This window comes from Thamnophis elegans, chromosome 15 (assembly GCF_009769535.1).
Source record: "Thamnophis elegans isolate rThaEle1 chromosome 15, rThaEle1.pri, whole genome shotgun sequence".
Classification (NCBI taxonomy): domain Eukaryota; kingdom Metazoa; phylum Chordata; class Lepidosauria; order Squamata; family Colubridae; genus Thamnophis; species Thamnophis elegans.
This window is the reverse complement of record NC_045555.1, coordinates 37887544-37899858: the sequence shown is the minus strand read 5'-3', so window position 1 is coordinate 37899858 and position 12315 is coordinate 37887544. Positions and strand designations below refer to the sequence as shown.

General features: G+C 42.3%; 1 protein-coding gene across 1 annotated transcript in view; it reads left to right on the top strand.

Moving 5' to 3' along the window:
- MICU1 (mitochondrial calcium uptake 1) overlaps positions 1-11838 on the top strand; it is a 199730-nt gene extending 187892 nt beyond the window's left edge. Inside the window, exon 12 of the mRNA XM_032232122.1 lies at positions 10863-11838. Coding sequence (XP_032088013.1) covers positions 10863-11023 — 161 coding nt within the window. The 3' untranslated portion in view covers positions 11024-11838. The remainder of the gene's footprint in view (positions 1-10862) is intronic.
- Positions 11839-12315: the final 477 nt, after the last annotated feature.

Sequence of the window (12315 nt, the reverse complement as noted above, 5' to 3'; positions counted from 1 at the left end):
CAACTAAACATTAATTAAATGAGTCCCATGTTAAAAAAAATATTCTGTTTCTTCCTTCTCCTTTCTAGACCGGGAATGTCAAGCCTCAAATCAGATGGGTCCCCCTAATTATTTGTGCAGTTCTCCCCCCCCCCCCCCCTGCTTGCAAGCATTGTAGCTATAAAACTGCTCCAATGTTTTTAGAGTTCTGGTTGCTCTTTTCCTGCACTTTTTCAGCTCTGTAATATCGAACTATTGTTTGTCATTTTCTGGTGTTGTTTATAAATCCTGTCTGGGTCACCATAAAAAGAAATGATGACAGAAATATAATTTCAACATAGGAATTTCACTAGTGCACTAGAAAACAGAGCTGCTTGTGGAAAACCAGCCCACTCCAGATCTTTTCTTATTTGCAGCTTGCCACCGGTCAAATATATTTTAGCAGCCTCTTTTTTTTCCTGTCGTATCCCCATTGTTATTTTGACGTTTGCTTCCTCTCTGGTTAATCTTTGAGGCACCCTTGAGTTATCCTAATCTGTTAATAATGAGTTAAAATAATGAGTTTCTTCTTAATCAGGCAGTAGGGGAATGAGCAACATGGAGGACATTGTTTCAAACATCAAGCAAACCTCTTCTTGACTTTTGCCAAACAATTCAGGTTGGATTACAATTCAGTAGAACTAAAAGCAAGAACCTTTTTGGCTAAAGCAGAACCCAAAGGAGACAGAGCAAGTAGGACAAGGCTGGGGCATTTTCCACCTCTCCTCCTCTTCATAGTTAATTTGTCAGACCACCTGTAAATCTTGCCACCCTACCTTCTTATGCCCTGATGGAAGGACCTCAACAGCAGTAACGGCTTAAGGAGAAATAGAAAAGGTGTCCATGGGATGAGTTGGGGAGCATGCAGGCCAGTCTTCTTCTCCTTCTCCTCCTCCTCCTCCTCCTCCTCCTCCTCCTCCTCCTCCTCCTCCTCCTCCTCCTCCTCCTCCTCCTCCTCCTCCTCCTTCTTCTTCTTCTCCCCCTCCTCCTCCTCCTCCTCCTCCTCCTCCTTCTTTGTGTTATTTCCATCTTATCATTGGGTCCTCAGTTTTGCATTTTGCCGGCCACTTCATCCAATGCAGCTTGTTTGTATTCTGAATCCATATATATTTCTTAAATTTTGTGGTATTTGTAAGTTAAGATAAAGGAAAGAGAAGAGGATGGCTGAATATCTTAGTGTAGGGATCATCCATAAGGGGCATGGTGGCCTAGCGGTTTACTCGTTCGTCTGATGAACCGGAAGGTTGGCAGTTCGAGACCCAGCCTCCCAGTCTTGCCCCAGCTCTTGTCCACTTAGCAGTTCAAAAACATGCAAATGCAAGTAGATAAATAGGTACCACTTCAGTGGGATGGTAACAGCAGTTCATGCGCCTTTGGCATATAGCCATGTTGGCCAGATGACCATGGAAATTGTCTTCAGACAACGCTGGTTCCTTTGCTAGGAAATGGAGATGAGCATCTCTCCTAGATGTCACGTTCCGGTGTTCACATTGAAAATAAACAGAGAGTCAGTTTGTTTGGTGAAAAACTTTATCTAACAAACTACGTGATAACCAGCACTAAATGACTATGATACAAAGGTAAGCAAATCCAAGTCAGTTCTTACAAAGTTAGACCCCATCACCATAGATATACCACTACCCCGCCCAGTTCCACCCACAAATCCACCCAATTACCTAAATGATACCCCTAATCACCATGACCCTCAACCACCCTCAGCCACAAGCCCCACTCAGAGTCAGCATTGCCTCTTTCCTTATTGGCTGCACCCGAGTAGAAGAGTTACTTCAGAGTAGGCAGCTACACCAGAGTAGAAGAGTTACTTCAGAGTAGGCTCTGAAGTGTAGCTGCTGTCCAGGAGGTTCTAACAGGCTCCGCCAACATCAGAAGGATGAGGGGAAGGGCTTCAGCGGTGGCTGCAGTGGTGTTAGCGGCAGCAGCTGTGTTGGCGTGTAAGCATGGCCGAGCGGTGGCATTGGCGGTGTGTAAGCATGGCTGAGCTAGTGTGACATTGGCGGCATGGAAGCCCTCGCCAAGGATGGGAGGTAGCGGCGCTGCAGAAATGCCGCTACCCCCGAATGTCATCACAAGGGTTGACACTAGATTCAGACATGATTGGAAATATCCTTACCTAGGGAGCATCCTTTGAAAAGCAGAATTGAAACCCCTTACAAGCAAAATGGAAGCATGGGCCAAGAATTAGCTTTCCTATGTAAACAGCGTAAGTTCAGTATTATTATTGATTTGAGGAAAGTAAAATTGTAGGAGTAGTTTTAAACTAGTCTTCCCCCAAGCTGAAATCATTACCTTGGTTCTAATGGGAGTTCAGTATATCTAGAAGGCAGCAAGTAGGTGGACATAAATTTAAGAGATTGCTACAGAAGGTTATTTGAAAATCAGTCCTGAAGGGCTGCGTGTTAGTTATCTACCTTAATGTATTTGTAGAGAGTGAGCCAGGGACCATTTTGCTGTAAAGAATAATTTGGAAAAAAGAGGCTGCTTCTTAACCCAGCCCAGTTGGGATTAAAGTTGTTAAATTGTTTGTTTTGCTTCTGATAAGAAGGCTGGGGAGAGCAAATAAAAATTAGCCTGGGATTTCAAAATCTTGACTTTAAAGTAGGCCACTGGATGACAGAGTTGATTAATAATTTGTTTTGTTGGTAACGTTCCCTTCTGCCTTTCAATTGTTCTCATTAAATTACCTGTACATGACACCTAACCAAAAATAAAAACCCCACCCAATTCCCAACCTTGGAGAATATTGGAATTATTTACTTATGAAAGAGGCAAATCTTTTTTGTCTCAAGGACCCGAGACACGCAGTGTGACTTCTGCTGCACACGAAATTTCTTACCTAAGCTACATCTGCATACATCCCGCTGAAGAAGAAAACGTGACAAATTTCAGGAGAAATCCGAGGCTCCATTGCGTGACTTTAGTTCGAGCTCCCCGCAATAGTTTCTTAAATGTAAAATTGTTAAAAGGTTGCTCACATCAAACTAAAACATTAACCTGCTTAGATAGCCAATGATGTTTCATTTTACACAGATAATAGATTTTTCAAAATCCATGGCCAAATGAACTGCAGTTTGTATACAGCATAGGTGTCAAACTCCTGTGGGGGGGGGGTGGATTTTGCCTGTGGGGTGCTTAGATCTGGCCCGTGGGGCCACCCTAGAAACTCCCAGTCCCTGTTTTTGGCTGGGCCGGTCTCCTGCTGCCCTCTGCCAGTGAAAACAGAGCTCACTGGTGGGGGATTTGCATACCCCTCGAGTCCCATTTTCACTGGCAGAGGGTGGCAGGACGCCATTGCAGCTGAAAATGGAGCTCTGGAGCCCATTTTTGCTGGCACGTGTGATGTCAAGCTGGCCACGCCCACCCTGGCCCCTGAGGTCAAACACAACCCTGATGCGGCCCTCAATGAAATTGAGTTTGACACCTCTGGTATACAGGTAGTCTTCAACTTACAACCATAACTAAGCCTAAAATTTCTCTTGTTAAGTGAAACATTTGTTAGTGAGTTTTGCCCCATTTTACCACCTTTCTTGCCACAGTTTTTAAGTGAATCACTGCAGTTGATATATTAGCGTTCTGACCCCCCTCGCCCCACACCAAAGCACTCCGAGCCAAAGAAACTTTACAGAATTTATTAACAGACAGACAGGTCCTTGGCAGCAAACCGGCATAGACACGCCTGGGCAGCAATCCAGTACAGATAAGCCCTGGCAGCAATCCAGCCTGCCAAGCTCACAATACTGTTCTCCAACATTAGTTCATGTGTTGACTTCTGCAAAAGGGGCGTGTGCACAAGCATTCCTTTTATAATCTGGAGAGGAGCCTAATTACCAGCAGCTGAGTGCAATTACCTCCTGTAACTGCACAACTGTTCCTTACGCCTATTAGCTCTCCGGTGCCGGGCATCCAGGAACAACTCCCTGCTGACATCAGGATCACACTCCCATGTCTCCTCCCCACTGGTCCAAGGCTCAGGAGCCTCTTGGTGGCCAGCCAGCCTCTCTGCGCCCTGCTTGGAGTCGGAACCCTGTCCAGGGTCCTCCACATCCTCCAGAGCTGACTCATAGGGCCCCTCGCTGTGGGAGTCTGGTGGCAACTCCAACGGCTCCTGCTGGGCCACAACATGTTAGTAACCTGGTTGTTAAATGAGTCTGGCTTCCCCACTGACTTCACTTGTTAGAAGGTCACAGAAGAGGATTACATGACTTTGGGACACAGCAATGAAGCAGTTGCCAAGCGCCTGAATGTCAATCATGTGATCATGGGGATGCTGCAAAGGTTGCAACTGTGAAAAATGATTGTAACTTTGAATGGTCACTAAGTAAACTGCTGTAAGTCGAGGACTGCCTGTACTGAACATTGCTACTCCATTCAGAAGCACTGTTGCATATTGGTTTTCTTGTTTTGGGATAGCATCCTTGTGAGATCCCAAACAATAATCTAAACCAGCGGCCCACAACCTTTCGGGTACTAGGCACCAGTTCCGTGGAGGGAGGTTTTTCCACTGACCGGAGGCGGGGTGGTGCTTGCATCCTGTGGATGGGGCTTTGTTTGTTTGCACATCCCAGTTGCTAGCGTGCCACGGACCAGTGCCAGTCCACGGACCGAGGTTGGGAACCCGTGTTCTAGATCTAAACAGAAGAGTGACAAAGAAACCCTCTTGCTTATTTATTAACTTTTAATCTTTGTTAGTTGTTAGTTGCGAAGTCGTGTCTAACCCACTGCGACCCTGTGGACAACGTTCCTCCAGGCCTTCCTTCCTGTCTTCTACCATCCTCTGGAGTCCATTGTGAGCTCACGCTGACTGCTTTGGTGACTCCATCCAGCCACCTCATTCTTGTCGTCCCCTTCTTCTTTTGCCCGCAATCTTTCCCAGCATGAGGCTCTTCTCCAGTGAGTCCTTCCTTCCAATTAGGTGGCCAAGGTATTTGAGTTTCATCTTCAGGATGTAGCCTTCTAAAGAGCAGTCAGGGTTGATCTCCTCTAGGACTGACCGGTTGGATCGCCTTGCAGTCCAAGGGACACGCAGGAGTCTTCTCCAGCACCATAGTTCAAAGGCCTCAATTATTTGGTGCACAGTATTCCTCATGGTCTTTTAATCTATCTAATGGCAAAAGAGTTATCTGTGTAGATTACAAACTTACTAAAAAAGAGTGAGTTATAAAGCAGAAAAACACAAGGCGAGAAGTATAATAGAGAAGTAAGATTACAACATCTAATAAGGGATTCTTGAACATTTTATTTGGCTTGGATTTTGAAGTGAGCCAACACAATGTTTACCAAATGAGCAGGACATACCTTCCTATTTCATACTTCTCTGATTCTCTGAGAGCAGCTTTTTGGCTTAAAACCAGATGCTCATATTGGTTTTGAAATAAATTGTAACTTCAGAAGAAAAATTCAACTTTAACCGCCACACCAAACAGGCTTGCGTAAGACAACTGCTGCTGCAGCCATTATTTTAACAATCTTCCTAGTCATCTGAACAATTTCATAGCTGATAAAAATCCTAAAGTCTTCCATTTTTCCACTAGGCAGAGAATGATCATATTCAAGAGAAACCTTACAAATGAAAATCATTGACTGTTTTATTCTGCATCGGGTATTATTTATTTATGATGTTGGATTTCTGGTTAATGACTGTAACAAAGTTTTTGTTGGGTAATTCATATTAATGATGTTTCCTTTTCCCTGAGTTGTTTCTTTGTGTGTTTCCGCATGCCAACTTAGCCCTGCATTAAGTTTAGCTTCCCCTAGTTTATTTTGGACTAAAATAATGGACCACTTGTAGAGTTATAGATTCAGTGAACAGAGAAAATGTACAAATAACTGTATTTTACAATTTACAATTACAAATAACAATTTAGATTGTAAATTTTAGGGGAAAAGAGCAATAAACACAGGTAGCTCTTACCCATAACACTATAACCAAATCCAAAATTGTCAGTGTATAAGTAATTATGAGCTGGAATAGACATGGTAACAGGTCAGCCAATGGGGACTGTTTGGTGACTCAGCCAGCTCAGAGCCTGGGCGTGGCTTAGCCTAACTGATCTGTATAAATATAAATGCTGCTTATTGTCTGTGCTTCTCTTAACTCTTCCTCTGTGATGGTTGATGCTGACTTCTGGATTCTGAGTTCTGGTTCTGGTATTGTATATAAAGAAGTTTCTTATTTAAATGAATTCTGCTGAATTATTTACTCGTGTGCTGGTTGGATTGCTGCAAATTCTAACAAAAATTTCTGTTGTTAAGCCTATCAGTGGTTAAATGAATGTTGGCCCATGTTACAAATTTTCTTCCCAAAGTTCTTAAGTGAATCACTGCAGTTGATAAGTTAGTTAGGTTTTTAAGTGAATCTTCCCTATTGGCTTTGCTTGTCAGACGGTCACAAAAGGTGATCTGATAACCCTGGGAGCTGTCGTAAATATGAACCAACTGCCAATCATTTGGAGTTTGATTATTTGACCATGCAGATGCTGCAGTAGTCTAAGTGTGAAAACAGTCATAAGTCACTTTTTTCAGGGTAATTTCAAATGGTCACTAAATAAACTATTATAAGTCAAGGACTACGTGCAGTATAAAAGATATTTGCAGCATATTTACTCAACTGCTGGATAAAAGTCAGTAGACCCTATTGAGCATAAACAGTTATTTCAAAGTTAGGATTGCTCTGCTTCTAACTGCATCTTAAGACTGGATACTATCAAAAAGTCCTGAAGGATATATGTTTGATAGAATTATTAAATTATAATTTTCAATGGCAATGAAAGGTATTTTCCCCCACTCAGAAAAGTCTGACTTCAGTCTGGATTGCAGAACTGCTTGTTAGAATAGTGTCTGGATCTTAGTTCATTGTATAAGTAGGTCACAATTAGTGTGAGTTTGAAAAACGTCATATTCAATGTGGTGCGAATTTTGGACTTTTTTGTTGTTGTTGTAAATTGCGAAATCGTGTCCGACCCTCGCGACTCCATGGACAATGTTCCTCCAGGTCTTCCTGTCCTCTACCATCCTCTGGAAACCATTTAAGTTCATGCCGACTGCTTCAGTGACTCCATCCAGCCACCTCATTCTCTGTCACTCCCTTCTTCTTTTGCCCTCAATCTTCCCCAGCTCTTCTCCAATGAGTCTTTCCTTCTTATTAGGTGGCCAAAGTATTTGAGTTTCATCTTCAGGATCTGGCCTTCCAAAGAGCAGTCAGGGTTGATGTCCTCTAGTACTGACCGGTTTGACCTCCTTGCAGTCCAAAGGACTTGCAGGAGTCTTCTCCAGCACCATAGTTCAAAGGCCCCAATTCTTTGACGCTCAACCTTCCTTGTGGTCCAACCTTCACAGCCATACATTGCAACTGGGAAAACCATAGCCGTGCTAATGCATAGCACTTTGGTTTACAGGGTGGTGTCTCTGCTTTTTAGTATGCTGTCTAGATTTGCCCTTTAATGCAACCCAAAATTCAGTTAACGTGAGCCTCATGCACAGTTGTGTTGGGGGTCTTAGACATTGCTTCAAGGCGCTAGTCGTCACTTATAAAGCCCTTCATGGTATTGGACCTGGGTACTTGAGAGACCGCCTGCTGCCAATTACCTCCACTAGACCGATTAGATCGCACAGATTAGGCCTCCTCCGAATTCCATCCACCGGCCAGTGTCGACTGGTGACTACTCGGAGGAGAGCCTTCTCTGTGGCTGCTCCGACCCTCTGGAACAAGCTCCCCGTGGAGATTCGAACCCTCACCACCCTCCAGGCCTTCCGCAAAGCCCTTAAAACCTGGCTGTTCCGACAGGCCTGGGGCTAAAGAGCTGTTGCCCCCGTCTCGAATTGGTATGACTGTTGTGTTTTAATCATGCATTGTTTTTTATGTTGTTTTAAATTCTTGTTTGTATCCCCCTTCCCTGGTTGAGTTGTGAGCCGCCCTGAGTCCCCTTCGGGGAAAAGGGCGGCATATAAATAAAATCAACAACATCAACAACATTGCTAATCTTTGTGCATACAAATGGAGAAAATAAAAATATTCCAGCAGAAAACTTTATAATTGTTTTTTTAAGCCTTATTATTACATTAGACCAGAAATTTGATGTCATTGAACAACATGAGACTGGTCAGAGCATCACTAAAATAGGACAGTAATGTTGGAATGTCTGAAATCTACAATAGAATTCCTTTGTTTTTATTTTGTTTTCTATATTTTGATTTTGTAGACCATAAATTGTAATTAATATACAGTGTTTGTAATCCTTTATGCTAATATTTCACATAATATGCATACAAATGTTTATGTTTAAATTTTCTCATTGCCTCTTTTCATGAAGCTGCAACCAATTATATTTTTTCACAGGAATATCACTTTGAATGGTGCAAATTCAAAAAATGTGATGATAGTGTCATGGAATTCATTAACTGCATTAATCGAGGCCAGCTTGTATCATTTTTCCTTTCATCAACCAACTCTTTCATTTGAACATAAGATAGAAAACATTCCTCTTCCATCTCTTTAAATACCTCTTTAAATGCAACATGGAAGAATAGTGGGGAAAAATAAAGTTACAATATATGTGTACGTAAACCCATGTACTTATCTTTTTAGCACGGTTTCAATTGCTGGTAAATTTAATCCAGGCGGGAATTGCTTTCATTACTGAGTAGAAGGGAAGAAATGTAATGTACTGCTTTAATACCTATTTTGAATTATAAGCTTTCCACAAGGCTGCTGAAAAATAACTTTTGTGAAATAACCTCTTTCTCCATATTATCATCAAGGCGCTACTTCAACGGAAGTCCATGATTAAATTCGGTTTTTTAATAATCAGAGTTCAAGACAATAATTAAAGAGCCAGAATCTCATCTACTCATGACAATGGATCTTTGTATATTAGTTCGCTTTGTCTATATCTACAATATAATATAATAGCAGAGTTGGAAGGGACCTTGGAGGTCTTCTAGTCCAACCCCCTGCCTAGATAGGAAACCCTGTACCGTTTCAGACAAATGGCTATCCAACATCTTCTTAAAGACTTCCAGTGTTGGGGCATTCACAACTTCTGGAGGCAACTTCTATTCCACTGATTAATTGTTCTACATATCTACATATATTTGACTATGAGAATAAGGCTTTTTGTTTTTTAATTCTCCCAAATTCTCCCTTTTTCCATTCCACCCATTATGCTGAACAAGAATGACCAGAGCTGTGTAGTAATGATTATTTCCTTAAAGGAGCCATCAAAACCTAGAATATAGTATTTCTGAATCAGAAATGCAGGTAATGAACAAAAACAATCAGAAAAACAGGAGAGGCTCGGCCTAAAACAATAAACAAATGCAGAATTGGGCTACAAAGAAATTATAGACCCTCCTGATATATTCCTTTTGTGTTGACTCTTTGACTTTTCTGTTCAAGATGTTATCTGCTTCCAATATGCCTAGGAATTTATAACTGTCATCCTTTGCTAATGCTTTCACGATGCTTCCATTTCCCAGTTCTATTCCTTCTATTTTTTTCCATTTTTCCTCGCTGCATGGATAGTATAGCACATTTTTCAAGTCCAAAGTTCATTCTGATGACGCTGCTGAACAGTTGAACTGTCTTGAGTATTGATTCAAGTTCAATGGGGCTTTGCGCATACAGTTTTAAGTCATCCATGCATAGTAGATGATTTATCTTGTCATGTTGGCTTGAGATTTGGTAGCCCAGTTTTGTGTTTTGTAGGATTATTGTTAGTGGGATTAATGCGATGTTGAACAGTAGTGGCAAAAGTGAGTCCTCTTGGAAGATTCCTATTATTATTATAACAATTGTATCACAGCGGCCAGTTGTTTCGCGGATTTGGCATTGGTTACTAGTCGGGCCCCACCCAGGGGCCTAGGACGTTGTAACGTATTTTCGTAATATGCGTGCAGATCCAAGCAGTGCGGCTTTTTGCATTTGACTGATGGTGATTTTGTCAATTTTTAACTGTTTTAAATGTAATTCCAGTGCTTTTGGAATAGCACCCAGTGTGCCAATTACCACTGGAATTACCATTGCTGGTTTGTGCCATAGTCGTTGAATTTCAATTTTTAAGTCCTGGTATTTTGTGATTTTTTTCATGTTCCTTCTCGGCGACCCTGCTATCACCTGGTATTGCGATGTCTATGATTGTGACCTTATTTTTCTCAACCAATGTGATGTCTGGTGTATTATGCGCCAGTATTTTGTCTGTTTGTATACGGAAATCCCACAAGATTTTGACCATCTGATTTTCGGTGACTTTTTCAGGCTGATGTTCCCACCAGTTTGTTGCTGTTTTAATATTAAAATTTTTGCACAAATTCCAATGGATCATTTGTGCTACTGAATTGTGCCGCAATTTATAATCAGTCTGCGCGATTTTTTTACAGCAGCTGAGTATATGATCAACAGTTTCATCAGCTTCTTTGCAAAGTCTGCATTTGGCATCATCAGAGGATTTTTCGATTTTGGTCTTGATGGCATTTGTGCGGATAGCTTATTCTTGCGTAGCCAGGATTAGTGACTCTGTTTCTTTCTTTAATGTACCTGTTGTTAACCATAACCAAGTTTGTTCACTGTCCACTTTATCTTTTATTTTTTCCAGAAATTGGCCATGCAGTGCTTTGTTCTGCCAACTCTCCATTCTTGATTTTATCACATCTTTTCTGTATTCTTGTTTTGTCTGTTGGGCCTTCAGTAGATTTTTGTTCTTTACTTCGATTAATAGATGTTCTTGACTTTCTTTTATTATTATTATTATTATTATTATTATTATTATTATTATTATTTACTTGTTTACATTTTCCATTGTCTGAACTGGTCTTCCCTTTTCTTCCCTCAGGAAATGGAGAGCTGAGCAACAAGGAATTTGTTGCCATCATGAAGCAGAGGCTTATGAGGGGATTGGAGAAGCCCAAAGACATGGGCTTCACGCGGCTCATAAGGGCTATGTGGAAGTGTGCTCAGGAGACGGCCTGGGATTTTGCCATGCCCAAGCAATAACCCCCAGAAGACAAGAAAGCCTGGCTGTACCACCGACCTGGCAAGAATCCTGAATTCTCCTGCCGCCTTCTGCCTTGTGGCAGATGCCCCAAGATGGAAGGTCTTCTTCAGTGGAAGGACTTGTCCTTCATTATGGCACTGAAAGACAAACTTTGGGAGGCAAAGACAATGGAGCTGCACAGCTGACTTCAAAACATCTAAACTGAAATTTGAGTCCATTCTGACATTTATCTTGACAGTTTGTTTACTGACCTGCAAACATTTTTTCTGTTTTCCATTAAGTTTTCCTTTTTTTTTTTAATTTCTGGAAGACCAAACCAATTCCTTCGTCAGTTGGTTTTGAACGTTCCATCTGTAGTATCTCTAGTAGAAGATGGCTGAGTAAGGATGGTTCAGCGGACAGTGTATGAGTAGCAGACTGATTAGAAGGGGTTTGTTGGATCCAAACAAAAAAACCTCCTTAGACTGAGTCAGCACTTATCCAGTACCCCAAAATTGATCTGAAACATTTGAAAGTTAAGGGGGGGGGAGAAGGGGGGGATCACGATAAACGAATCCCGACATTCAGAAATCCTTACAAAATGCCCAGATGCAGACTCTCTTCTCAGTTGTCTGTGAGTTTCAAAGCGAAAGTCAGGTGGGGTGTTAATATGAAGGAATTTTTGCAAGAGGGCTCCTCCTGCAAAAATGGCTTTGCATTGCATTATGAAAAAACATTGAAGAAGTGAATGCTTCTTGGTTGATCTTTAAAAAAAAACACCACAAGTTAAACATAATGTTTTTTCTCATTTCTCATTCCATAAGACCCTTATCCAGGGATGGGCTTCAAAAATTGCAGCAACGGGTTCGCTGCCTCGTTGCTGGGTGGGTGTGGCCATGGTGGGTATGGCTTAGTCGGCCTCCTCCACAACAGCAGGGAGGGGGGCGTTTTTCACTCTTCCCAGGTTCTAGAGGCTTTCCTCGAATCTCTGGGAGGGCGAAAACTGCTTCCCCCAGGCTCCGGAGGCTGGAAACAGACATGTTTCCAGACTTCTGGAACCTCCAGAGGCCTCTCTGAGGCTCCTCATGGGCCCTGCAAGTGCATGATGGCATGATGCACCTGGCATGATGAACAGGCCGCATGGAGATTCTTGGGAGCAGCGGGGTGGGAGGGGAGGGGCAGGGTGGGCGTGGTCAGCCAGGGGTGGCATTTGGAGGTGCCTCGAACTGGGCAGAATCCTAGCTAGAGTATTGACCAAGCGGATCCCCAGCAGCCATCCCTGCCCTTACCTTAGATGATGATTCTTACCCAC